The sequence below is a fragment of the Macaca thibetana genome, chromosome 4 (assembly GCF_024542745.1).
Source record: "Macaca thibetana thibetana isolate TM-01 chromosome 4, ASM2454274v1, whole genome shotgun sequence".
Taxonomy (NCBI): Eukaryota; Metazoa; Chordata; class Mammalia; order Primates; family Cercopithecidae; genus Macaca; species Macaca thibetana.
In genome coordinates, this window is record NC_065581.1 from 57,159,329 (window position 1) to 57,185,797 (window position 26,469).

At 36.1% G+C, this 26,469-nt stretch overlaps 1 protein-coding gene across 18 annotated transcripts in view; it reads right to left on the reverse strand.

Moving 5' to 3' along the window:
- Window positions 1-596: 596 nt before the first annotated feature.
- The window catches only part of DST (dystonin), a 1,587,602-nt gene continuing 1,561,729 nt past the window's right edge, over window positions 597-26,469 (reverse strand). For 11 of the 18 annotated variants that reach the window (XM_050788752.1, XM_050788754.1, XM_050788756.1 and 8 more), the window contains 16 exons: window positions 25,198-25,392; window positions 24,530-24,658; window positions 19,839-19,982; window positions 18,625-18,813; window positions 16,473-16,602; window positions 14,680-14,843; window positions 13,719-13,881; window positions 12,732-12,886; window positions 12,487-12,561; window positions 11,573-11,590; window positions 8,689-8,806; window positions 7,294-7,365; window positions 6,173-6,372; window positions 5,655-5,765; window positions 2,733-2,856; window positions 597-1,867 (listed from right to left, as the gene is read on the reverse strand). In XM_050788752.1, the coding sequence (XP_050644709.1) occupies window positions 1,605-1,867; window positions 2,733-2,856; window positions 5,655-5,765; window positions 6,173-6,372; window positions 7,294-7,365; window positions 8,689-8,806; window positions 11,573-11,590; window positions 12,487-12,561; window positions 12,732-12,886; window positions 13,719-13,881; window positions 14,680-14,843; window positions 16,473-16,602; window positions 18,625-18,813; window positions 19,839-19,982; window positions 24,530-24,658; window positions 25,198-25,392 (2,250 nt within the window). In that variant the 3' untranslated portion in view covers window positions 597-1,604. The remainder of the gene's footprint in view (window positions 1,868-2,732; window positions 2,857-5,654; window positions 5,766-6,172; window positions 6,373-7,293; window positions 7,366-8,688; window positions 8,807-11,572; window positions 11,591-12,486; window positions 12,562-12,731; window positions 12,887-13,718; window positions 13,882-14,679; window positions 14,844-16,472; window positions 16,603-18,624; window positions 18,814-19,838; window positions 19,983-24,529; window positions 24,659-25,197; window positions 25,393-26,469) is intronic. The other 7 variants (XM_050788765.1, XM_050788766.1, XM_050788770.1 and 4 more) reach the window with 3 other exon arrangements.

Consider the following 26,469-nt stretch of genomic DNA (forward strand, 5'->3'; position numbering starts at 1 on the left):
GGATTACTATTGCTTAAAAATCTAATTTATGCCAGTAGAAACTCCAGGCTCTTCAGTGTTGGCCTCCATTAAAAAGGCCAAGAAGGAAAAATGTAATACTGTTCCCTTGAATCTGAACACCATCACTGACACTTGCTAAAGCAAATTCACAAAGTTATGCAGAATGTTGGGACCCTTATGCCTAAAATAACAATCTGCCATCCTTCTGAGGATATCTGATACTGTTTTTATATTTAGGAAAATTTTACAATTTCACTTTTAAATGTATACAGGCCAGAAGAATACTACTATATTACCTTAATTAAATCTGTAATCCTGCCACACATCCCTTGCTTTTTAGTGATTTATTAACTGATTCCCTCTTGAAGAGGGGAGGGCAGGAATCTTATAGTCTCATGTCACTTACAATGGCTGGCACATGGCTGATACTCAGAAATATTTGTTGTATGAGTGGTTAACATTATTATAACTCCCTGTTTTTGATGTCCCCCAAATGTAGCCTATTTGTTTCTTAGTAAACATATATCATACATATAACCTTTATTTAAAACAAATAATAGAAGAAGTTCACTTTAAATAATCAGGTATTCCATATATTCAAGTGAATATGTTTTATTAAATGCATACTAATATCTTTCTATAGTATGTGAGTATACATAATAAATTAAAATGTATATATTTATTAAATATAGATAGATATAATACCAGAACATGATTATTTCAGATGAGAAATCAAAATAAACCCATTTTTAAGTATCTTTTGGTCACTCCAAATTTGATATTGCTCATAAAAAAATACACTAATTTTCCCTGGGGAAAAAAATTAATTCCATAGCAATGCAGTTAAGGGACATGTTTTATTTCATAGCTTTCTGCAAGCAAAATTGCTCTGATACAAAATGAGTTCAATGATACAGGTGCTACTGTCCACTCAAGCAAAAGAAAACCTCACATGTATATGAATGCACTTTATACTTATATTCTTACAGTATAATAGGTCTAATATCCAGGATGCCTCTGGCCTCATTGAAAGCAATGGCACAGAAATGCTGCAAGGTACTTGAATATCATAGTACTGGCAAGTGCTTGAAGTAACTTCCTGTGAGTTCTCTGTCAGATACTGCAAAGACTGTGTGTGGGTGCGTTTATCTTTCTGTCTTCCATCTTTTGGGTTACATTTAAATCATCTCAAAAAATATCCCCCGCATGTATCATTCAGCTTCTCAGAGTTTCCATAAAAACAGGAAAATGTCATGAGGTATCCTTAACGTCAGGGATTGATATAGTGCTGTGGCTGTCAGAGAGGATGTAGACTTACCTGTAGGTACAGTAACTGAGTTTAGTGTGTGCCCTGCACGTTACAGTGCAGAAATGTTAGTTCATGTTAAACTTTTCCTCCTCACATATGATGTGATTTTAACCCCAGAATATCTGACAAAAACATTATACAGATAAAATAAAAAGACAAATACACAAATAAGGCCATCTGCAGAATTTTAAACTCGCCTCTTGCAATAATTCACAAGAATTTCTACACCATATTTTACATTGTTCAAATTTAAATAATAAATGCTCAAGGAAGGGCCTTGGTAGAACCAATTGCACTATCTCTTTGAGGACTTGTCCAATTTGCTGGCAGGTGATTTCCTCTGGGGCGTGGGGATTTTTGAAGGCTTGGCTGTGGATGGCCGAGAACCTGCTCGGGGTGTAGGTCTGTGTGTCTGGGGGACAGTTTCCACATCTGAGCACACGGACTGGATTTCTGAAATGTCAAAGTCTGATGCATCACTGCCTCGGCGGCTGCTGGCCCTGCTGCCAGCTTTGCTTCCAGCTCGACTTCCTGGTCGGCTGGGAGTCTTCTTGGAATCTGAGGAAAGAAGGTAGAGACAGCTCACCCTTATTATTGGGTCCATCTGCAACCAATTTTTGAAACCTGATGCCACTTTTAATCTTAACTTTTTTTCCTGGTGTGTAGTAGGCACTCAGAAAACACTTTTGGATTCACGGCCTTTCCCTATTACACAAGGGTATGATGCAGGCTTACTCTAAGTAGACATAATATAGAAAAGCCTAGATTTCTATCTAAAAGGTAAGTTTCAGCTTCCCCTACGTAACACAGGATTCCATTTATTGCAAACAGACATAAGGAATATGCCTATCCTTTAAGATTGTGCTTTCTAAAGTTTAAATTAGGTATCCAGGGATGTGTGTGATGCAAACATAGAACAAACAAGACAGGCTTAAGTCTTGCCCGAGAATAGGTAACTCCAAGAATACAGGAATTCAACAGAGGAGATTGGAAACTTTAAAGAGGCGTCTTGCTTGCTGAGCTCAGAACCCAGAGATTAGTAGGTTCGCTATTTTGTGAAGCAATGTGAGATATACTGGTGTGAGGCTCAGTGTGGCTGGGTTTTTCCAACCACCCCAAAACAGGACCCTCTGCAATCTCTGAGTTGGTAGAAGAGCCAAGACCTTTCAGCTTGAAGGCGTAGAATACCACTGTATGTTTTCTTCTGTTCTACGGTAATTCTTTCATCTTTCTTGGACACTTTTAGATACTTGTGCCCATGACTCACTTTATCCCTGACTTTTGGAGGACCAGGGCTACATATCATTTTAAGACCCCTGAGGGTCAATTTGTAATTTCTTCCCCAATGAGGAGGAAAAGGGACTTTAATCCTCAAATGACCATGCTGCAAAAGCCATTAAAAAAAGAAGGGCACCACACTCACCAGCAAATTGTGTTCGGACTCTGGCAGCTGCAGTTGTTATCAAGCCACTGTCCTCCCCAGAGTGGAAGCCTTTCCCTGATAAATATCCTGGAAGTCGAAGCTTGCTTCCTTGTATTGGCGTTCCCTGTATTTAACCAGTGACAAGACATTTCAAAATACTGCTCCTGCACCATGATATTCCACTGACACCACTTCTTTACACATGGCTGGAAACTCTCTACTATTCCTCTTTAGGAGGTGGAGCAGGAGAAACTCTTCAATTAAATAAGGCATTGGGTTCTCACTTAATTTTCTCTTCTAATTTCTTATTCTTTCTCAGAATTCAAAAGAAACTTTCTAAACAATATGAATTCATGATTGAAGAGAAAACAAAATGGAGACCCCCCCAACTGAGCATAAAAGTGATGGCAAGGAGAAAAAGACAAATTAAACGGTGAGTATGTTAGTATCTTTCAGACTGCCAGTGAATATTACAGAGGTAATGGTGTATTGCTAAAAAGATGGTGACTCCATGCATAGAGGGGGCATGGAGCAGAGAAAAGCTGTGCCTGGATATTCTGCTGCCTCCATTGCTTTTACGGAGCTAGGCAGAGATAGAGACAGAATGATAAGTAAATAAATAATGGATACACACATCATTTAAATAAACTTAACTGCAAAAAGAAAAAAAGTGATTTTTAAGTAACTTGCTATCATATCGCTTCACTTCCTGGCTCTATCACTTCTACAGTCTTTATAGACAAAATATTAGGCAACATTTGGAGAAATTTTTTTTTTTTTACAATCTTTATATGAGTTTGTAGAGAATGTCTAAAACAATCATAACTACGAGATTTTATTATACAATCATTGCACTTTTTCCAGATCACTACAACATTTAAAAAATTCTCCCAAAGTTAAAAAAAAAAACCCAGGTATCTTGAGGAATACAAGGAATGTAATATAATATTCCTCAATGAACGCACAGCCAGAGAACTATTTGGAGGAAATGCATCGAAACAAATTACATGTATATTTTTAAACAACTGATTTTCCCTTTATTAGCTTAAAATGTTATAACCATCTGATACATGAGCTACTTTTATTAAGTCATTTATCTACATATGTGTATACTACTCATATACTTAAGTGTAGTATTTATATGTGATTTGTATACACAGAATGCTCAAGTTTTCAAAATACTTTTACACACATAACCACGATTAATCCTCACGCTTACCTAATCATAACCTTGAAAATGTGAAAGATTAGAGCCTGAGGAGGGACATGATTTGCCCAAGATCTGACAATGCTGATCTAGCTAAATTCCTGACTTAAACAGAATCTCAACAACACGAGGGAGAATCCACAAATTATGAAACATATCACTCAAGGTGTCAGAATTCATAACCGTGAAAGACCACAGTCATTCTTCTCAGAATGCCTTCATGATTGTTTCGATTTTATTTCACAGTCCCTCCCATAGAAACATGTTGTTTTTTGGGTGTTTTTTGTTTCATCAGGTTATTTGAAATGAAACACAGTTTTTCACTAGTCAAAATAACTACTCAGACTTTAATTTGAGAGAGTATCCACTTAAAAAAATTTTGAACACAGCATCATAGCCTTCAATATTTAAAGTAAATGTTAGTATGTCCCTTAAGGTTGTTTGAACCTTTCTCAGTTTTTTTCTACAATAGATCCATAATAATTGACAGACATCTCTAGAAGTAATATATAATACTAACATCGCCCACTTGGTGGGAAGGGGTGGAAATCTGGGGCTTGGGGAAATGAAGAGGAAGAAATGAGGAAACACTAAAGAATGGGTTGTTTTTGTTCCAATTCTCCCACTTATCAGCAACGAGATTTCCATGGAGACATGAAGGTAACACACTTTTTTCTCTGCCTGCCACTTATTATTAACGTGAGGATTAAGGAAGAGAGAAGAAAGTGTTTTGAAAAGCATAAGGGGGCTTTTAAAAGTTATTATATTACTTTTATTTGAGGATCCTGGCCTTTAAGTTACGTCCTTTATAATTAAGGTGAAATACCTTCTTCAATTTCAAGAAAAGGTATTTAGGGATTTTTCCCCATTAATTATTGGGATTCTAATAAAATATCTGATTATTTTGTGCCTATGTCTGTTGTTTTACAGTGAAGTTTCTTAAAAAGATATACGGTTGATTTTCAGTTGAATGTAAATGACCTGATACATGAGTTATCTTGGCAAATTTTATATCACCTACATATCTTCTCCCCATAAATCATGCCGTATTAAAAAGTTAGAGCATGCTTAGTAATTAAAATCTTAAAAAAAAAAACCATACATTTATTACCTGTTGAAAATGACAGATAACTTTCTGTATACCTAAGCCTCCCTCTGACCCCCTGCACTGATACTGAGAGCTTATGACACACCCGCCCAAAGTTATGGGGCAGGTATAAATGTAACAGACATTCAGAAGGACCATGCCCACAGTGAACATTCAGTAAACATTCTTTTCAGTGATTCTCTTGCAAATGATACTGCCTTTTACTCCCATCTGAAGGGAATGTGTTGCACTTCTTGACCACATTATATCTAGTATATTTAGTAGCTTTAAAAGAAATTTTACTTAAGTCTGGATATAATCTACTATATTTTACTCTCCCAAGAGATAAAAGTGGAACTAAGTATGAATGAGAACAAAAAGGAGGTAGTCTGCAGGAGTGACTGGCTCAAACTGACACTGTTTAAATTGCTGCAGACGATCTTTTCTGTTAACCTCTTACTCTCACATCTTCCAAGAACTGCTGGGTTGATACTTATTTTATAGAAGTGTATAAAAAGACATAGGATTGTCAAAGTACATATATTAAGGGAGTGGTGAAGCAATGTTAGTGGGTGATAGTTTCAGTTAAAGGAGACTGTTAAGACTGGACTCTGGGGCCTTACGATACCTCTGCAGATGGCACGGGAAAGTCTGAGCACTCTGCTGCTTTACAAGGAGTTGACATTTTGCTGTTTGTCAACCATGGTTTACCATAATTGCGTGTTAAAGGATGGAGAATCTGTATGGAACAATGGCAAATCAAATGAAAAGGATAGCAGATAAAAAAACCAAAGCCACAGAAAGAGATACTCATAGTAAAGAGTCACATCTCACAGTAAGAATAATAACAATTTTAAATAAGTGGAAAGATCCAATGGCAAATCATACACACCAAAAAAATGAATGAAGCTTTAAAAAGAAAAATCAATCTGGAAGATCACAAAGGCTCCCTAAATAGATCATCTCTATGTGAGGCACTAGGCAAAAGCATATTAAAAAAAATCCTGTATTTTCTATATTGTGAGAAGGTGCACAAATGGAGATAGCTGGTCCTACAAATTCTAGGGCCCTAAATAGAACATTCAAAAGTCTACTTGGGAAACTGATTGCAAAGGGGGAGGAAAAGTCTTCATCCCTGAGTCTTACCTTGGGTGTGGTGGTGGCAGGGACCTGTGGGGTGGCCGCCTGTGCAGCCTGACTGGACACAGAAGTGGATCTGTTGGGTGAAGCGCCTCGTGATGATGGCCGGGATCTTCGGCCTCGGGGTCGGAAAGCAGCCATACCCTGGCTGGCACCGTCTGCTAAAATGAACTTCTCACGCAGTTCCATGTTTGTCCTTCCTTTGGCTGGTTTACACACACACAACAATGCACACAAAGAAAAGAAGGAAAAGAAGAGGCGCTCAATCGTTTATGGGAAGAACAGCCACCTGGCACCAGAGATCACATTGAGAATTTCAAGAACATCTTTTTGCCATGCCAACTCCAACTCAGCATAACAAAAAGTTAAATGCATTCCTTTACAATGCATTCCTTTTGGATACAGGTGAGTTTGGGGAGGAAAAAATAAAGTGTGCTTATTCTAATACTAGACACCAGCAAGAATAACCACTATTAAAGAAAGTGTCAGCATGAAAATGGAAAGCTCATGCTAAAATATCATTAATCCACCAGCTACTGATGCCCACATGGTTTCATTACCCTCTCACCACACTGAGAAGACAGACCAGTAAGGCAGGGACTGTGTCTTTTGCATGTACTATTGACGCAAAGAGAATGCCAGTATTTCAACATTGGGATTAATTAAACAATATAATTACACAGAATGAATGATGGCTTGTTAGTCATGATGACAACATATAAACTTCTGGGTTTTTCACTTAAATGAGGCAGCTAGTATTTTTATTTTATGCCTTGAAAAACTGTTTTACCAACATGCAATAACAAACACCAGACCCAAGGATCTGTGAGGTAATCAGTGATGCAGCACTCATACAAACACATATGCACACGGAGAACACTCCACAAGAACCCGATGAGCAACGTGTTAGCATGTGTTTGATCACTTATAACACCTGCATTTGTAACACAACCAAAGTGCATCAAATTTTCAGACTTTAAATTTGGAAGCACCAGCTCAGTTGGATATGAGTTAAGCCATACGCGATGGATAAAGCATGTTATTTTAAAATAAATGACTGAAGCAAGAATGGAAAAGTAGGAAAGAGAAAAGGAAAGAGGGGAGAGGCAAAGAGAGAGGTTGCCAACCTATAGTAGGCTGAGTAGTAGTAATTGAAGAGTTTGATTCCGAACGTAACATTTTACTCCCATGATGATGAACTAGAAAAAATGACACAGGATACCAATCACATTAAAAAATACTGTTAGCAGAAGAAGAAAACAAAGTACAGTAGTTGAATATGCAAAGGGTGCTCAGATCCAGCCTTTAGCACACATTTTAGAAGAAAAGTTGCATCAGGAAAAGAAGCACTCAAAGGATTGGCTCAATAAGAAAAATGTATTTGGAAGACTGTGCCACAGCCATGCTAACCTTCGTAAGCAACCCAACAGAACACAACGTGTTCTGATTTCTTCATAAATGGAGATGCATTTCACCTTAGGCTACATTATTTTCAAAATATACAACAAACAGGAGCTTTTGTTCTTGTTTTACTTCTCTCACAGGTGTGTCTTTGGCCAGGAGAGAGCAGGGTTACTGCATATGATTGTATAACAATCCATGGTGGCCTTGGCAGAGAAGCCTGATGACTCTGATATGTCTATGCGTACCAGATGGTGACACCATCACCAAAATCAAGAGGACCTACAGGAGGAAACCTGGGCTCCCACTTGGGTAGCCGAAGGAGGCAGCACTGACATGAACATTTGCTGTTTGCTAAAAAGGATTACAGTGAGCTCACAGGTTAAAGAAAATTATAACAATTTTATTGGTTTTTTTTTGGGGGGGTGGAAGGGGAAGAAAAATGGGCCTACTGAGTAAACGGTACCTAATTAGAAATTGCAATCAAATGACCACGTGTAACATAAATTGGTTAAGAACTTAAACATTGACAGAAGGATCTGAAAACAGAAAAACTAAAAGCTAACTTAGGACTTGGGCTGGAAGATATGTAGAGAGCTATAGTATTATATGTTTATATTTTTAATGTTCTAATCTGCAACTTCAAAGAGTCAAGTTAGCATTGGATTGTTATTTAAACATTTTTTAATTATGGCTTTCCTCACCTGCCCTTCATTTCATAAAAACTTTGACCTTTAAACTTTTATTATCCAGTATTTTCAGTCTTCATCGCCTCAATTTTCTTTTCTCTTACTTTGCTATGTAATAATAGACAAAATCCTTTCCTTGGTTGGTATAATTGTTTGGAAAATCATAGATATAAAAGTCTCCTAAAGAAAATGGATTCTAGTATTTCCTGCCCACCATATTTATCCAGAAGAAGTAAAAAAAAGAAAAAAAATGAGAAGAACATGGTTTACATGACTGCCACAGGTTCTTTGGGAACTTTAGGCTGACAGACCAATGTGAAACATTCACTATTGGAATAAATGACCAAAATTATGCCCAGTATGTTTTGGTGCTGGAAAATAATATAAAATTGAAATACTTTCATGATGTTATCATGATAAGCATCTCCTTACCCCTGCAAGGATCATTTTTCACTAAGAACTCATCAAGTGCCATCCATCCACCTCCAACACGAACCATCACAGTACTCCGCAGGATCCGGACCAGTCGCAGTTGCTGGGAGTCTCCAAACTGTTCAGTGAAGAAAGAAAGAACCTCTAGTTGTCAATAATAATTCTAAACTGCAGGATGATGCGCAATTTGCAGTAGCTAAAGCAACCGACTTTAATTTCTTGCTTAGTTCGTAGCGATTAGTAAAATCTCAGAAAAGGGGGTTTGTAATGATTTGCGTTAGACAGCTGCATGCTGATTTAGCCCAAAGGAAACAGTTTGAAAAAAAAAAAAGATTACAAAGGTTATCAAGTATACTATCAAAGCTTTGGTCCAAAAAGTATTTTTCTTTCTTATGACAGAAACAATATTAGTAAGGCAGTAATTTAAAAATGTTTCTAGGAATTAAACATAGCCATGAAAGTAAGCATTGGCCCACTTGCCCAGGGCTTATCTAAAATAAGATGATTCTAAGAAAAATTTAATAAGCTTTGATTCTTCTTCATTAAAACTATCTCTTACAGTAAAACTGCTTTCCACTGAAATCTGTGAGAAATCTTTATAAACTCATTTTGTTTTCTCTAAGAGCAGTTTTGACTTAAGAATAAAGTAAATGAGTATGACTTGTACAAATTTCACAGTCAACTAAAATTTCTGCATCCCTAATGATCTGGTAAACCAATTTGTTAAAGGCTGGGTTAATATGCCACTTTAGATTACTGTAATATTAGAATAGCCAATGACACATTATTAATGATATGGCTGCCAAATCTAAAAGGTTTCTCTCACAGTTGTCTGTACCATAATTGTTGATACTAAGAGGCAATCATCTTTTTCTTGCCCTTTCAATAGATCTCCAACAATGTAGATATGCTACAAATTCTGCAAGTCCTGAATAAATATCTAGATCCCAGGTTTCTGATCATAGGTTTATGTTTTGAAAGCCTGTGAGAAATGATTTTATACTTTAAATCATTTCTAATAGGTTCATGTCCAACTCATAAAAACTACCAGACTGAATTTCACGGTTGTTATCCCAGCAGACAAGAAAGCAAAATGAACAGTCAATTAAACATAAATGGCTTCTTTGTAAAGCAGGTAACATACAATTGTGACTTTATTTGGGCTCATTATGGATAAGCAGAAAACTCTAAGTAGAAAAAAATCTGCTACTTTTTAGTGTTTTAATATTGAGTTTCAAGAAGAAAACCCAAAAACAATACCAACCAAACCCCTCGGGATCCTAAAACTCAGAAGGACCTAGAAAGCATGTAAAATGCACCAGCAGGAACTCATGTGTTTTTCCATCAAACTTTTAAAAACCACTATTTCTAAATCTTTTTTTCTTAAACATTGAGACTTAAACTTTCCTATCATTGTTCCTGAAATGTTAATTAAAATTTAAAAATAAAAGTGTCAATTTATTTTGTTAGAAAAAATTGGGTGCTGCTAATAAGCAAAGGGAAAGGAGGGGATTCAAAGAAAATTACCCTTAAGGAACCAGATAATGGGACTAGATGATTTTGGTTCAAGATTATACTCAAAACAAAAGTTATAAGGAAATAACTAAAAGTTCCTTATAGAGATGATATTTCAAGTGTAATAAATACAAATAATTTTCTATTTTAATAAGGTATTCTCCAGACAACTAACACTGTCTTCAGAATTTCTCTAAATTTTCCCAATAACCAAATCACAAGACAAGAGAAAACAGACTAATGTTGCTGACTGTGCTTTCAGTGAGTAAAACCTTTTGAGGTAAGTATTTCTCTCATCCTCTCTGCAAATAAAAGATTCACTCTCATTTGCTGACTCCAAAAATTGCAAGGACGGAAAAGTAACATTTTATGTTTTATATTATAACTAATGGAAGTTTTAAAAATAAATTATCTGCTTGCAATAAATGAAGGTAATAGATAATTTGAAGCTTGAGATGTAATATGGCTTTAAAACGGAGTGGCAGAGTCATATCTAATGTAATATGGTCAGGTACTATAGATAGCATGGTTGTTTCCAAAGTATAAAGTTAAAAAAAAAAAAAAAAGCTCATGAATATGTTTAAATCAAAACAGAGCATCTCTTGTCTTTAGTTTCAAAATTCTGATCATGATGTAGTGCCACTAGACAGTTCATACTGACTTAAATGTCAATGTAAACATTTTATATTGACTTCAGTGCCAATATAAACATTCAAACAAGATGGCATAAAACGTGACTTTAAGATTCTGCATATGTTACAGCAATAACTTTCCTCAAAAGGAATGATACTACTTAAAGCCTATGGAGTTAACATTTCTACTCAGAGGATGCCAATCCCCGAAAATCAGTGATTTTGAACAAATGGCAAATAGCTTCTTTGGAGAGAACTTGTTACTTGCGGCTGAGTGCCAAGGAGACCTCTTGGCTCTCTGTCTTCCCGTGTCACTGCCTGAGGCTGATCCTCCTGGGCTACTGTAGACCGTGTGTCCTAAAGAGTTAAACATCAATGAGCCTAACACAGAGATGTGTGGAGAATCAAATTTGTGTTCCAATGAGTATTAGCATAAAATATATGCTCATATTATAAAAAATGGGAATTAAAAATTGCATTTGTAACATTGTAGCAAGCCAAGCTACAATTCATTATCTGGTTTGCTTAAAAGTAATCTCCTCATTTAAGACACAAGGCAAAAAGGAATCCTGGATCAAGGACCCTTATAGCGCTTACAGAAACACCACGCCAACCAACAATGTAGTAGCTAGGGAGACAGCATGGGAAAGATTGGCCATGGCAAGCTTTAATGACTATGAATTAAAGTTAAAAAAAAAATCATCAGGAACTTGAGAATACATTCCACTGGTTTATACCTGATTTCCCAGGAAGAACTGATAAAAATGAAAAATGGAAGAAAGACACAATTAGTTCAACAGGAAACTTTCTGTATGACTCTAGAACATACACACATACTCACACTCTGTGCTTCTGGATGTAGTATCTAGTTTAGAGATGTGCAGGCACCCAGTTTGAAATCTGTCCCAATTTCAAACCAAATAATCAGACTATTTTCTGTACATGTATTTTTGAAAATCTTAAGATTTCAAATTTAAGTTAAAGTTTTGAATACATTGATGACTATTTTTTAATATGGAAGTATAAAAATAAAAATAATGTTTCATTTATAAGTAACACACTATATTGGGGAAACTCAGCACATTTCCTATCTAGCTACTACATATAAGAGATGTTCCCAAAAAAAAAAAAAAAAAATAGAGAAAGAGTAATGAAGTCACACTGTTCTTCTGTTTTGAAGAGAGTGAACCAAGTTAATTGAGATTTTTAATAAAAGCAAAAATTACTGCACAAGTGGAGAAGACATTATCCTCTTTTTTCCTATTTATTAAAGTGAGTCCATATTTTTAACTTTGTGGTTCTGGATTAGAGCAGCTTTCTTGTTTGAAATCTGAAAACTTACTTCTAATCATAATAAAATATAAAATAATATGAAGCAACCTAAATATATGAGATTTGAGTATTTTCTTGTGAATAACTTTTCTTTAAAGGCAATGTGCATGATGTAGATGTCAAAGATATTTCCTAATATGCAAAATGCAGGCTACCATTATACAAATTAAAATGTTAAACATAAGAGTTTCATATACCATTAAATTTTGATATGAGGTAAAACATAAATAAGATTCCTGGAAAACAACGGAGATCAAATTATATACAGATTTCAATTTATGTCCTTTAAAGGAACTACAACATTATTTTGAAAACTTACCCTGTATTTATTATCACCAATCTGTTCAACTTGAAATCGCTTTGCACATTTACACTTAGCTACCTGCCTTGTCACCTGCCAAAAACAATGATGAAATATTTACTTTAATGTTAATATTACATAGTAGAATCCTTAAAACTTTGACACTACAATTAAAGTGAAAATAAAATGATTGTACGAATTGTGCATGATATCCTGGCAGAACATACTATCAGTGTTATACGCAATGGAAAGATAATGAGTACCTCATCTTCAATTTTGTCAGCATCTGTGATAGGTTTATATGCATCTTTATTTGGGTGAAGGGCTGCTACAAATTCATAGTAGTCAATATATCCATCACCATCTCTGTCAAAGATGTCTGCAACTGCGCTCATCTCCAAGCGACTGGTTGGAAACTCTAAAATTTTGAAAACAATGATAAGTAGTGACTTGTTAGTTCTTTCTCAAGGTATTCTCAATTGCACATTTTAATCTCAATGTGGCTGGTTAAATCATCAGTGATCAAACATGTTAAAATCCTTTTTTAAAAAACTGATTTACATCATAGCAAATGAAGAGCTATATATACTCTTAACTTATCTTTAATTACTACTTAGGTGAATCATGTAAAATGCTGTTATTTTTAGGTTGAAAATGTTTAACATTGGCAATTTTATATGGTTCAATTACTAGTCAAAGAATAATTTATGAAATTTACCTTAAGAATGACATCTAGTAACATCTGTCAGGGAAATCACATACAAATGATTGGGCCATCAAACAAGAAGGTGATAAGTATCTTAAGAAGTTTTACAGAGTTCTAATTTCCTACTAATGACAAAGTTAGATCAGAATGTAAATTAGAATGAAAAAGAAAGGGACTTGAATTTATTGACTTCCTATTACACAGATGCCAGGCAACACACACACACACACACACACACACACACACACACACACACACAGAAAACACCTTAAGAATCATATATTATTGACTTTATTATTCTAACAAGTTCTCAGCCTCAGTGGAGTGAGGGAACAACATATCTGTGATCACACAGGTAGTGAGTGTTCCTGAATCCAGAGCCACAGATTTTACCAAAAAACACTTTTTTAAGGGTAGTGACTTCCTAGGTAACTTATAAGGCAATGCCTTATTAGTAACACAAGTTCACTGGACCCACAATTTTAAAATGTGCTTCTTTCTTTTAAAAATTGTATTAGTTACAGTCACCTGTCTTGGAACTTACTTGAGGAAAGAATTCCATCAATAAATTCCTGCCGTGTTATTTTCCCATCCTGGTCTTTATCAATTCTCCTGAAGAAGTCCATCACTCGAGATTTCTTGTGATTCATCCATCGCATGTATTTTTTGCGCCAAATATCAAAATCAAAGTTAGCAAATTCCCTCAGCTAAAAAGGACAAAAGGTATTTTGGTTGAGTTAATGTTGTACTAAAATTGTAGATTATACATATGAATAACTTTTTAAATGATTCTCTAGGTAGTACACATATCCTTTCCATTTCAAAAAGAGGTATTATCTTGCCAAGGGGACTTAGAAACATTTTGGCTTTAAAATGTATTTCATTTCTGTCACTGATTTATCTTTACAAATAAAATTCCTAAAAACTTACGCTGTAAATTTCTGATTAATGCCAAAGTCATAAAGGTGGTCTGGCTCTAAGTACCACCACTAGTCATGCTCACTGGGATAGCAGGTCCAGCTCAACAGCACTTACCTAACCCTTTGCTCTCTCTCCCTCTGCACTATCAGCCACTCTCTTAACTCCCCAGGGCTTCTAAAAATTTCCCAATTGCAGAATCCAAAACTTGAAATCTTAGGTAATCAAATACACACAATCAAAAGATCTGAAATATCAATGATTATATTTGCCAGGCAGAATGGCCAGCAAACATTATGACATTATGTCAAGTTAGATTTTATTCTTAAGGAATCAGCTTCTGATTGTTAAAATACAATCATTTTTTTTTACTTTATTGATTTCCTAAATCCAAATCCTATATATCAATGTTTCACAAAATCACACACACTTGTGGTATTTATTTTGGAATTTAAAAATGTACTCGAATAGCAAGAGTTTGCTTATTATCAGAAAAGTTAAAAAATACCAAGATTTTGGCAATGGCAATGTGTTACGAGAATTGAGGGCAAATGACAATAAGGTGATGAGGGTATGAATTTCCAAACCTCCTCCAGCCTGTCCAAGGCATCATTGAGTTTCCTCCTTCTTTCCAACGCCAGGAGCCAGACTTGCTGCCATTTGCTCACCAGTAAGTTAACCCTAGGATTTTTGGTTTCAATTTGTGTCTGTGACCCAGAAGGATACAAGCTTGATGCTGGAAAGCGTTTTCCTGTGAAGATATAACTTTAGTTAGGATGGCAGTTTCCAGGGTTCTGAAATGTGTTAAGGCTTGACCTTTTTTGCTCCTAGCTAAGACTGCATCAACTTAATTGTGGGTTTGTACAAGTAAAAGTATCCTGATTTAGATGATGTAAAATGTCAAGGTCCAAATCTGTTTTCCTTATTAAGGATCACACACTGTTCATGCAAGTTGGAGAAATATCTCTTGACAAGGGCATTTAAATACTGGAAACCTCTCTCAATAAATTTACGCTTAAAACATCTTCCAGCTTAAAATTCATGCCATTTCAATGACAATGAAGCATGCTGTGATCCTCCTGTTTGTTAAAGGAAATCTCACAGGCCAGTGAGACTATCTTACAATGAGTTACATCAAACCCAGCTGTCCTTCCTAGAGAAGAAGGCAGAAAGGGAGAGCAGATGAGGGCAGCAGACACTGGGCAGTCACAGGAGTCAAAGCAAGACACTTCACAAATGCCAATAAAATATGGCAGCATGTGTATGGGACCCCAGCCTTTGCCCACATCCATTTTCCACTGAGATTGCATGTTTCCTATGCATAGTCTCAAACCCAAGTTTACTGCCTTACTGAAGTTTCCTCCTGCTTTCTGGCTGTTTTCCACAAGTCTCAACAACTTCACAAAACAATGACCTTAACAAATTTTTCTCATCTTACTAAATGGCTAAATATGACCTAGAAAAATTACTGGCCTAGGGTCATATAGAATGTTAAGTGTCCCAGCTGAGATTTACAGTACAAGAAATACTTAAGCATTTAACTATATGCCTGGAAGTATGTTAAGCATTTTATATGTACTAGCTCATTCAATTCTCACTGTAGTCCAATGAGGTTATAATTATCCCCTTTTACAGATGAGGAAACTGAGGTTCAGAATGAGTTTAAGTAATGCGTCCAGGGTTATGTTTCTCAGTTTGGTAAGTGTTGGAGACAGCCAAGGAGTCTGGCTATAGGGCTCTTAATAGTTTACCTTGTCTCCTTGTGTAATAAGTAATCACAACAGCTCTGACATCATTTCTTTTTAATTAAAAAATTAAGTAATACACAAAATGCATTTTCATTCAGTAACACAAATTGTGTTTCTTTTAAATTTTCTCCAAGCTAACTATGATTGTTTTTAATGTCATGTCATATTGTTAAAGCAGCTCTAGAAGTAAACAGAGCCTGAAGTCACACGAACATGTGCAAAAGCTATCAGACTGCTGGCCACCAATGAACAACTAAGTCATGAACGTTATCCAGGTCATGGTCATTTTTATTATGCTCAGCTTTAAAGTTATATATATAACAGAAGAAAAATGAGACAATGCAACGGGGGTGATGATTTCTGTTCTTATTGTAAATTTTTTCAGTTTTCTTCTAGCTAATATGAAAGATACACTTTAAGACAATAAAGTTACATATAGAAACCTGGGTATATTTTTTCTTTATTTTTAAGTAAGTTTCTACAATACTTGAGCACATATATTCTTTCAAGAAAGCATTTCATGATATCCAGTGCTCATGTAAAATCACCAACTGCCCCCAAATTTCAAATAACTCAAAATAAAATTAGCTCCCTTGTTTATTGACATTTTAAAGAAATTGATCACTGCTTACTTCCTGCTCGTCCCTTATCCAAGACTGGAATATGGGATTGTAATGAGGAAGGATCAGCAGCTCTCCTCTTGTAGGTCTTCGTTACTTTATCAACATCAGGCTGTTTTCTGGTCATTTCCTCCATGAAGGTCTGAAATGAAAGAAATTATGTCAATCAAATAAGAGTATACTAGAGAAAACCATCTTCAGAAATGAACTAAAAACAGAAGGATGAAAGAACCATGTTATTATTTCTGAAGAAGAATAAATCATCATGCTTTATCTTCAGGGTAAAAAAAAATCTAAACCATCATAATGCAGCATTTACTAACTTTTAAAGAATATAAAATGTGGCTGGGTGCAGTGGGCTCACACCTGTAATCCCAGCACTTTGGGAGGCCAAGGCAGGTGGATCACCTGAGGTCAGGAGTTTGAGACCAGCCCGATCAATATGATGAAACCCCGTCTCTACTAAAATTACAAAAATTAACCAGGCATGGTAGTACGTGCCTGTAGTTCCAGCTACTGGGGAGGCTGAGGCAGCAGAATCGCTTGAACCTAGGAGGCAGAGGTTGCAGTGAGCCGAGATTGTGCCACTGCACTCTGGCCTGGGCAACAGAGTGAGACTCTGTCTCAAAAAAAAAATATATATATATATAAAATGTAAAGAGAGTACACTGAAAATAAAAATAATTTGTTTTAGTTGAATAACGTACATGGACACATGGGAGAAGTCATGTGAATAAAATAACGTGTCTGTGCACCAACCAAACTCAGGCTTCCAAGCTCCTCAGAAGAATCTTTGGTGAGCATCTGTCTACAGGGAAACTAGTTAGCTAGGATGTTTCCAAGAACTTTTCTGTGGCACATTTCACCTACATATTTGAAATATTTAAGATGGCTTTGATTAGGCAACACAGTGAAACCCTGTCTCTACAAAAAATGAAAACATTAGGCCAGGTGGCATGTGCCTTATAGTCCCAGCTACACAGGAGGCTGAGGTGGGAGGATCACTTGAGCCCAGGAGGTTGAGGCTGCAGTAAGCCATGACTGTGCCATTGCATTCCAGCCTGGGCAACAGAGTGAGACCCTGCCCCTCAAAAAAAAAGACGGCTCTTTGATATATTATGACATACTGCATCCACATTTAATGTGGACATATCAAAATATTCATAAATAGGCTATTCCAAGGATGGTAAAAGCTATTTGGTTTAAAGTATACTACCATTGTATTTAAAAGGTTTAACTACCTTGCCACTGCTTATCTCATCTCCTTGGGCTTATTATTTACTAGGTATCCCTATATTTGGAATATGCAGCAAAGGCTGAGGAAAGGCAGAGACTGTGAAAAATGATGGGAAAAAGGAGACCCAGACAAAAGGGAAAAGTGAAGTAACATCTTTCTGGAATATTTGTCACACTGAAGAACTCTAATACCTCTGATCACAGGGAACATGACCTGGTACACTTAGGGCCATTATAGACATTGATGTCTTAGACTTTTAAAACACACACACATATACACACAATAATGGCAACATTAATTGCTTAACCAACTGAGCTGACACTTAATATTTCTCTTTGTAAATGCATATTAAACACATTGTGAGCAATCAAGTAAATCAAAGTGAGTGTGATACCCATCATTTGAGTTTAAAACAAGTAGGATATATAGGAAAAGTGTTTTTTCTAAGAAAGACAACATGTTCCCTTTTTCACACGATGTATTTCAAGTGGTGACAGTCATCTTCGAAGACATAAAAATGCAAACAGAGCAATCAAACAAGGTACCCACTGAAGCCAGGGAGGTGGAGGTGGGTGAGATCGCCAAAAGAGAGAACAGAGTGAGGGAAGTAGAGAGCTGAGGATAACACATAAGGAGTAAGGAGAGCTGACGTTAAGAAGGCAAAAGGGAGAGCAGAAGTGAGCGTGAGACAATACCACGAGTATAACCCCACAGAGGACAAAGAAGGAAAGTTTTGCAAAGGTCACAGAGGGTTCCTGTAAAAAGAGGTTTTAGGGCAGCTGCAGAACTGGAAATACAATTGTAAGGAACTGAGGAGTCTGAAGAAGTGAAAATAATAACAAAGCAGTGTTTTGAGAGGTACAGCAGTGAAAGAAAGAAAATATCTGAGAAAATGGTTAACAGGAGTTAGGATTATATTTATTTTACCTGGTGTTCTGCAATGAGTGCTTTCACCTCTTCGATCTCCTGGGGGATGACTTCTTTATCCTTATCAGTAAGTGTAGTTTCAGCCCATTGCAACCAAGCCAGCAAAGCTTCCAACAATTCCTGTTTGGCAATAAGCCCAGCCAGAGCACTTGCTAATCTCTGCTGATGTTGCTTTGCCCAGGCCAGCACCTGTCAGAGAAACAGAAATTTCTCAGAATTTCCTCCAACTTAGTAAAATAATTGCAGTGATATAAAATAAATAAATTTTAAATGACAATTAGGATCATCCTGGGCTAGACCCATAATGCTTCTGGTCTTTTTAGATTCCATTAGTGGCATCAAGATCTGGCTCGAGGAGGATATGAGAGCCCACGATGATGTTCATCATCTTCAGAATTTAAAGATGCATGTCAATCACTCAGGCTTCCTTTTGCTTTCTAATTTGAGTTCAAATATGCATTCTCTGAAGGATCAGGTAAGCTTACTCCATGTGGCACAGAGTAGAAATGTAAAAAGCTAGGATATTGGTAGGGCGCGGTGGCTGACGCCTGTAATCCCAGCACTTTGGGTGGCCGAGGCGGGCGGATCACGAGGTCAGGAGTTCAAGACCAGTCTGACCAACCTGGTGAAACCCTGTCTCTACTAAACGTACAAAAAAATTAGCCAGGCATGGTGGTACGCGTCTGTAATCCCAGCTACTCGGGAGGCTGAGGCAGAGGAATTGCTTGAACCTGGGAGGTGGAGGTTGCAGTGAGCCAATATCACACTACTGCACTCCAGCCTGGGCAATAAATCGAGACTCTGTCCAAAAAAAAAAAAAAAAAAAAAAAGCTAAAATATTAAATGCAGAATTAATTCACTTTATGTATACCAATTCACTCCACCAGTATATACAGTATATACTGCTCCGAAACACCATCTAACTGCTGAATTATTCAATAGAAACAATGTGGAAGGAGGCCAAAATGTTATATAGTGTACTAAATATTTGCCTTCAAATTTTCCAGGGATATAGCTGCAAAATTTCTTTGACCTTTTAAAGAAAAGTTAATTTCAGAGATTGTAATGCATAAAAGAAGCATATTTACAAGAACATTTTCTATGTAGAGGTCTCATTTTCCCATGGCCATAAGCGCATCTTAATTCCTTAATTTCCCACACCCCTCAACTCTCTAAGCTATTGCTACTGTGAAGATTATCTGAGACACACTGACCTCCTCAAACCTCGCCCGGATGATTGTTATCCAGTGCTTAATGGTGGTGATGGAGTCGGGGTGGCAGATAGCCAAAACGGTGTCGCCCATAGTGGTGGCTTTATTTAGTTCAGCTCTCTTTTCTTCCAGTTTCTTCATGAATTCCTACAGCAGAAACAAAGACTTCAATTAACTGTTGGCATTGGCTGAAAACAAAACTGGTGACATTTGACTGCCAGAATTAAAACAAATAAGCAAAAACTTCAATTGGTATATTCACAGTGGAAATCATTTACTAATTGGGGAGGAAAAGGGGACAAAATAGAAAAAGTACTTTCTAATATGTACTTTAAAATACAAGTACAGTCATCCCTTGGTATCCATGGGGAGTTGGTTCCAGGATATTGTGCATAATAAAATCCAAGGATGCTCAAGTCCCTCATATAAAATGATGTAGTATTTGCATATGACCTAAGTACATCCTCCCCATATACTTCATATCATCTCTAGATTACTAATAATACCTAATACAATGTAAATAATTGTAAATAGTTGTTATGGTATTGTTTAGGGAATAATGACAAAGAAAAAAGTATGTATATCTTCAGCACAGATGCAACCATCCATTTTATTTTTGAATATTTTTAACTATTTTATTTTTGAGTATTTGGATACAGAGGGCCAACTTTATAGGATATTTCATGCTTTAAAAATGTATTATACAAAAAATAACTCTTCCAAATTTGGATATAATTATATTATTAATGGAGAATAGCATTGGGAGAGGCAGTATTGCTAGAGATAGAAACAACATTGATTGACCAAAAATAAGTTCTAACAAATAAGATAAGGAGGTTAATATTTAAAATAGCATTAACTATGCCAGGAAATATAGGAGCATGAATTAAAAAGTACTAAGTAGAGAGAAGACTGGGTAAGTAAATATAAATGTTTGGGGCTACGGGAGACAGGGCCCAAAGTGTCCAGGCAGTAAAAAGTGAGGGGGAGGTTAGAGAGAGTGAGCCTGACAGCACATCAGCCCATGTGAGAACTGTCCCTTTAAGATGCCAGTAAGAGGCACTCTCCTCTGTTCTGGCAGTTCTAGTGGTTAGAGCAAGTCCCTCTGAGCAAGCAGAATGAACAAAGCCTTGACATCCTTGAGGATGATCTTTCAAATAAATGTTTTACAAATGTCTCACATACATAATTGTACTTTCTACCATCAGAACTACATCCATAGATAAACATACCATAGAACTCTGAAAATGTGACTACAAATTGAGAATCTTTGCCCTTAAAAATGCGACATGCTTCCAAAATCTCATATAGAATGTCAGAGATCTGCAGACACCCCAGTCTCTCTGGACCCCTGCACCAAGAGCAATTACTTGATTATACAATGAGTGTCAGAGGCCGCAGATGTCGATGATGCCCGTGCTACTCACACTATGTGAAGAGGGGTGTTCACTTTGAAATATACGTGTTTTACAATAAAAATACTACAAGAAAACCTAGAAAAAACTCTTCTGGACATTGGCCTAGGCAAATAATTTATGACAAGGATCCCAAAAGTGAATGCGACAAAAATGAATACAGATAAATGGGACTTAATTAAATAAAAAAGCTTCTGCACAGTAAAAGGTAGAATCAACAGAGTAAACAGCTAAGCTACAGAATGGGAGAAAATATTTGCAAATCATGCCTCTGAAGAAAGACTAATATCCAGAATCTGCAAGGAACTCAAACAACTCAACAAGAAAACAACAAACAACTCCACCGAAAACTGGGACAAGGACATGAACAGACATTTCTCAAAAGAAGAAATACAAGCATACAAGCAGCCAACACACACATGAAAAATGCTCAGCATCACTAATTATCAGAGATACGCAAATTAAAGCCACCCTGAGATATCATATTACACAAGTCAGAATAACTATTACTAAAAAGTGAAAAAACAACACATGATGTGGATGCTGAGAAAAGGGAGTGCTTATACACTGTTAGTGGGAATATAAATTAGTTCAATGTCTATGAAAAACAGTATGGATATATTTCAAAAAACTAAAATTAGAACTACCATTTGACCTAGCAATTCCACTACTCGGTATCTAACCAAAGGAAAAGAAATTGTTATATCAAAAAGACACCAGCACTCATATGTTAATTCCAGCACTATTCATAAAAGCAAAGTCACAGAACCAACCTAAGTGTCCATCAACAGTTGATTGGATAAAAAAAATGTGGTACATATATAGCATGGAATACTATGCAGCCATAAAAAAGAATGAAATCGTGTACTTTGCAGCAACATGCATGGAGCTGGAGGCCATTATCCTAAGTGAAGTAACTCAAACAGAAAATCAAATATCACATATTCTCACGTATAAGTGGGAGCCAAACAATGGGAACACATGGACATAAAGATGGAAATAATAGACACTGAGGACTCCAAAAAGCATGGAGGATAAAAGGGGCCTGAGGGTTGAAAAATTTAAAAAATTACCTATTGTGTACAGTGTTTAATATTTGGATGACTGGTACAAAAGAAGTCCAGTCTCTACTATTACTCAATATACTCAGGTAGCAAACATGTACATGTACTCTCTGAATTTAAATTTACATAATATGTTTATATGTTTTACTCTAATATAAGTGGCCTTTTGTCTTTAATCTCTGTGAAGCAGCTCTGTGACATATCTCCTACTCTGGCATTTTGCTATATTAGACTGTTCGGTCCACAAGATTAAAAGACTGTGTTTTATTCATTTTTATGTTCCCAGTAATTCGTTCAAAAGAGTATATGATTTACTGAATAAATGCTTTCTAGACCTTTTATTTACAAGTTTACTATAATGGAGTCAAGTTTCAATTGATGGTACACTCCGATAACATGACCTACTTTTTAAATATCATAACTTAAAAAATTATCACTTTTTCAATACAGACCCTCCTAAATGAAAAAAGTTAAAAACTGCAACATTATAAGGAAGAGGAAAAAATAGGTTAATCTAACATCTGTGTTTCCCCCAGAGAACAGCTGATACAAATAATGTACTCTCAATCACTTGTACACCTATTTGGTGGATGAGACTGTCAACATTCCACTGAATTCTATGCCCTTCCAACCTAGTCTGAACCTTACCTTACTGGTTTGTTCTCATGTGGGAAAGCCTGCCGTTTTTAGAAACTGGATTATACTAAGAAGTCTCTAGTCCTAGTGTTAAGAAATTAAATATTCGGTTTTTCTTTGATTGGTGAATGGTGAATGTGCGAAGGGAAACAGAAGAGATGGAAAAGAATGAATAGTGTTACTGCAAAATATTATTAAGAAATGCTTTATAAAATTACTGGTAATTTTATGCTATTTAAAAATAATTTGTTATAAAAACCACTACCCCTGCTCTGGATACTTGCCTCCTGGAGGTTTCCTGGTCCTGTGAGAGTGGTGATACCACAAATAGGCTCCTTTCTGTAGGGTGTTAGATATGCACGACGGGCTTTAAGTGGTGTCCAGCAAATATTTATGCTACTCTGAGACCCAAACCTAAGAATGTTAATAGAACTCAATGCTGGCTGATGGTAAGCCCACAGTAATATAATATAAACTACATTTTCAAAATGTTGAATGGACTCAAAAATTTATAATAAATTTGATGTAACTGTCTTCTTCTTATATTCTAGCTTCAAATTTAAATGGTGTATATAGCATTTCATTCTTCCAGAAAATGCTATGAAAGCTTGCACCACTTTTTAAATGACATGGCAATATTTCATTGCTATAGATGCAGCAACCCATTTTTGATAGAGGGTATTAATTAAAATAACAACTCTCTACAGATGATGTAATCCATGCTACACTAAAATTAATGATGTATTTCCAGCCTGATCTCAAAAGACAAAATTATTTACTGGTGTTAAAAAGATCCTTTAAAGTTAATAGGAAATGCTGACATCAACACTACATTGAGTGTTACCATTTCAAATTCCTGACTTTTTGAGTCAAAGGTTAAAAAACATCTGTTAAGAGATATCTGGATCACTCTCTGAAGGGTTTTGGCAAGTTTCATGCATTGCCACAGGAAAAATCTTGATTTGAAAACTCAATAGCCAGATTTAGACTTGGTTAGTTATTCAACAGAATATTGGCTTGTGGAATTCATTTTTAAAATTTTTAATGTATACTATAGGTTACTTCTAAAAAGGATTTAAAAGGCTCTTGATTAAGAACAGAAGCAGCGGAGGCTTAAAAATAGATTTAAAGGTGAGTTATTAAATTACCTGTGTGTCTTGTTTACAAAGGGCAAAATTACTAATTTACAATCCTACAGGTATAATTTTATAAATGCCAAACTGCCTATTAAAGAAGTTTTATTTTTGAAACCCACATAATGACTGCAACAATATCGACCAATTTTGGTCAAAAGCCAAAAAGCCTAGATAAATCAATATGCTTCCTTGAGATAGGAAACAGAATAACTACCTTCCCTAAAAAGGAAACATAAAAAGACAGGTACACATACATGTGTGTGGGTACACAGGGACATACGTATGTAAGCAAGGTGGACAGAAGTACACTCTCAAATGTACCAGGTGTTTAAGTATTTCTCAGGAAGGAAAATATTCATGCAGTTGATATTTGTAATCATGAGTCTATTTTCCTTGCTTTGATTTTCTAATGTAGCTTTACTTAGCATTTATATATTACTCACTTTATGCTGATCAATGAGAGTCCGGAGAGCATCCTCATCATCTGGGAGGACACCATGGAAACGCAGGGTTTGCTCTGCCTCAGCCAGCCACTCCAAGAGGGCATGTACCACCGAGTGGAATTCCTCTGCCTAAGAGTTCACACACATACACACACACACACACACACACCAAACAAAATTCCCAAATATGCCTGTTAGCACAATTTACAGAACTGTATAGTGGATTCATCCTTTCAATGAAAAAAAAAACAAAAAGTTTTAAATTTAAATTGCTTCACTACTCCCATTAAGAAGATAAAGATATACATATTTTAAAAATAAGAAAACACCTAATATATAAAAAAGGCCTATATGAAGAAAAAATTACCACTTTAACAACTTGATTTTAGATGAATGGCAGTCCATCATACTTCCAAGCTGAAACATTACTCAAGCAGCACTTCTATGTGAAGATTAGAATGCCTCCCTCTAGCAGTAATTTAAATTCATGGGGGAGGGTGGGAGAAGGATCAAGGCAATGATGCTATTAGAATTTCCTTCTTCAGACTGTCCTGATTGAGACACGAGGTTTTTTACTCACAGTTTACTCAGTTTTTTACTAGAATAGTTCTTGTTGAGGTTTCAATACTTTTCCCATTACACCCAGCTCTCATTTACATGGTTTTTACCTGACGCAGGGCTGCTTCTAACCGCGTTTGCTTTGATATGGAAAGTGCACACACGGTCTCCCAGCGTGTGCTTAATTCTTGCATCTGGACTTTGACCCAGGAGGAGTCGTCCCGACTGCCTTCTATGAGTTCTCGGGCTGAGCGCTTCAGGGCCTGCACACTGCTGGTCCTCTTCCCCAACTCTTTTTGGAAGGCCTAAGAAGACCATATTTTGAAAAATTATTTTTAATTACAAAACCAAAACAGTAACACATACTGTTTGAGATATATATGTGCATATAACATCATGTACAGATATCTAAGACCTAAAGTTCAATAACCATATTTCTGGCAGCATCTTCAGAAGATAAACGACACACTACTCCTATTTGAGCATCATCAAGAATAGTCTTGTATACATTTATTCAGTCCTATCACATTCTCGTGAGAAAACGAGATTACCTTATTTTAAAATGACATATTGGATTTAAATAATGGCAGCCAGCCTTCTTTATTTCAATTTCATAAAACAATGCATCAGATTCCTTTTTTTAATGATTCTTTAATATGGTGTCCCAATTCCTCTCAAATAATTAGTGTGAATTCCAAATGATCCTGGCTTCGGCACTACTCTAAGAGATGTACCTAAGAAGCTAACAGAGGACTAAACAATCCTGATGTGTGTACCATGGAGTTCTTAGAGATAATGGCAGGGAATTCCATAGGAAGTTGGCAGACGGTCCTTGACTCCTACAAAACTCCTTGGTCTTTCATAATATATTAGGTACTAACTCATAATGTCAAATTTTAGAGGCTTAAATCCCCGTCTTTCACCTTAGAGGAAAAGTTTCTGGGTTGTTTTTTTTTTTTTTTTTCTCCTGCCTAATTTTGACAAACTTTGATGTGCCAGAAATTAAATTGATTTATTTTGGCCACAGACTGATCTAAGAAGTGAGCCCAGTGCTCTTTATTTTTGATCCAAGAATCTGTGTATGCAACTAGATCTTTCAAACATTAATAACCAACACTCTGTCACAACGAAATTAATGAGTTTTTTTAAAAATCATCATAAATGAATGTTACCATTTGGCCTTATCTATAGGTTTCTATTCTGATACTCAGATCATTCACAAAAGTGAGCCTATCACAAAAGTGATTATTTGACGGATTCAACTCTAACAGTTATGATATGCCTGCAGATAGATACAAATGCGCACATATACACCAATACACACATTCACACACACACATAAACACATGTGCAAATGGTACAGTATTTAAATATTCCATTTA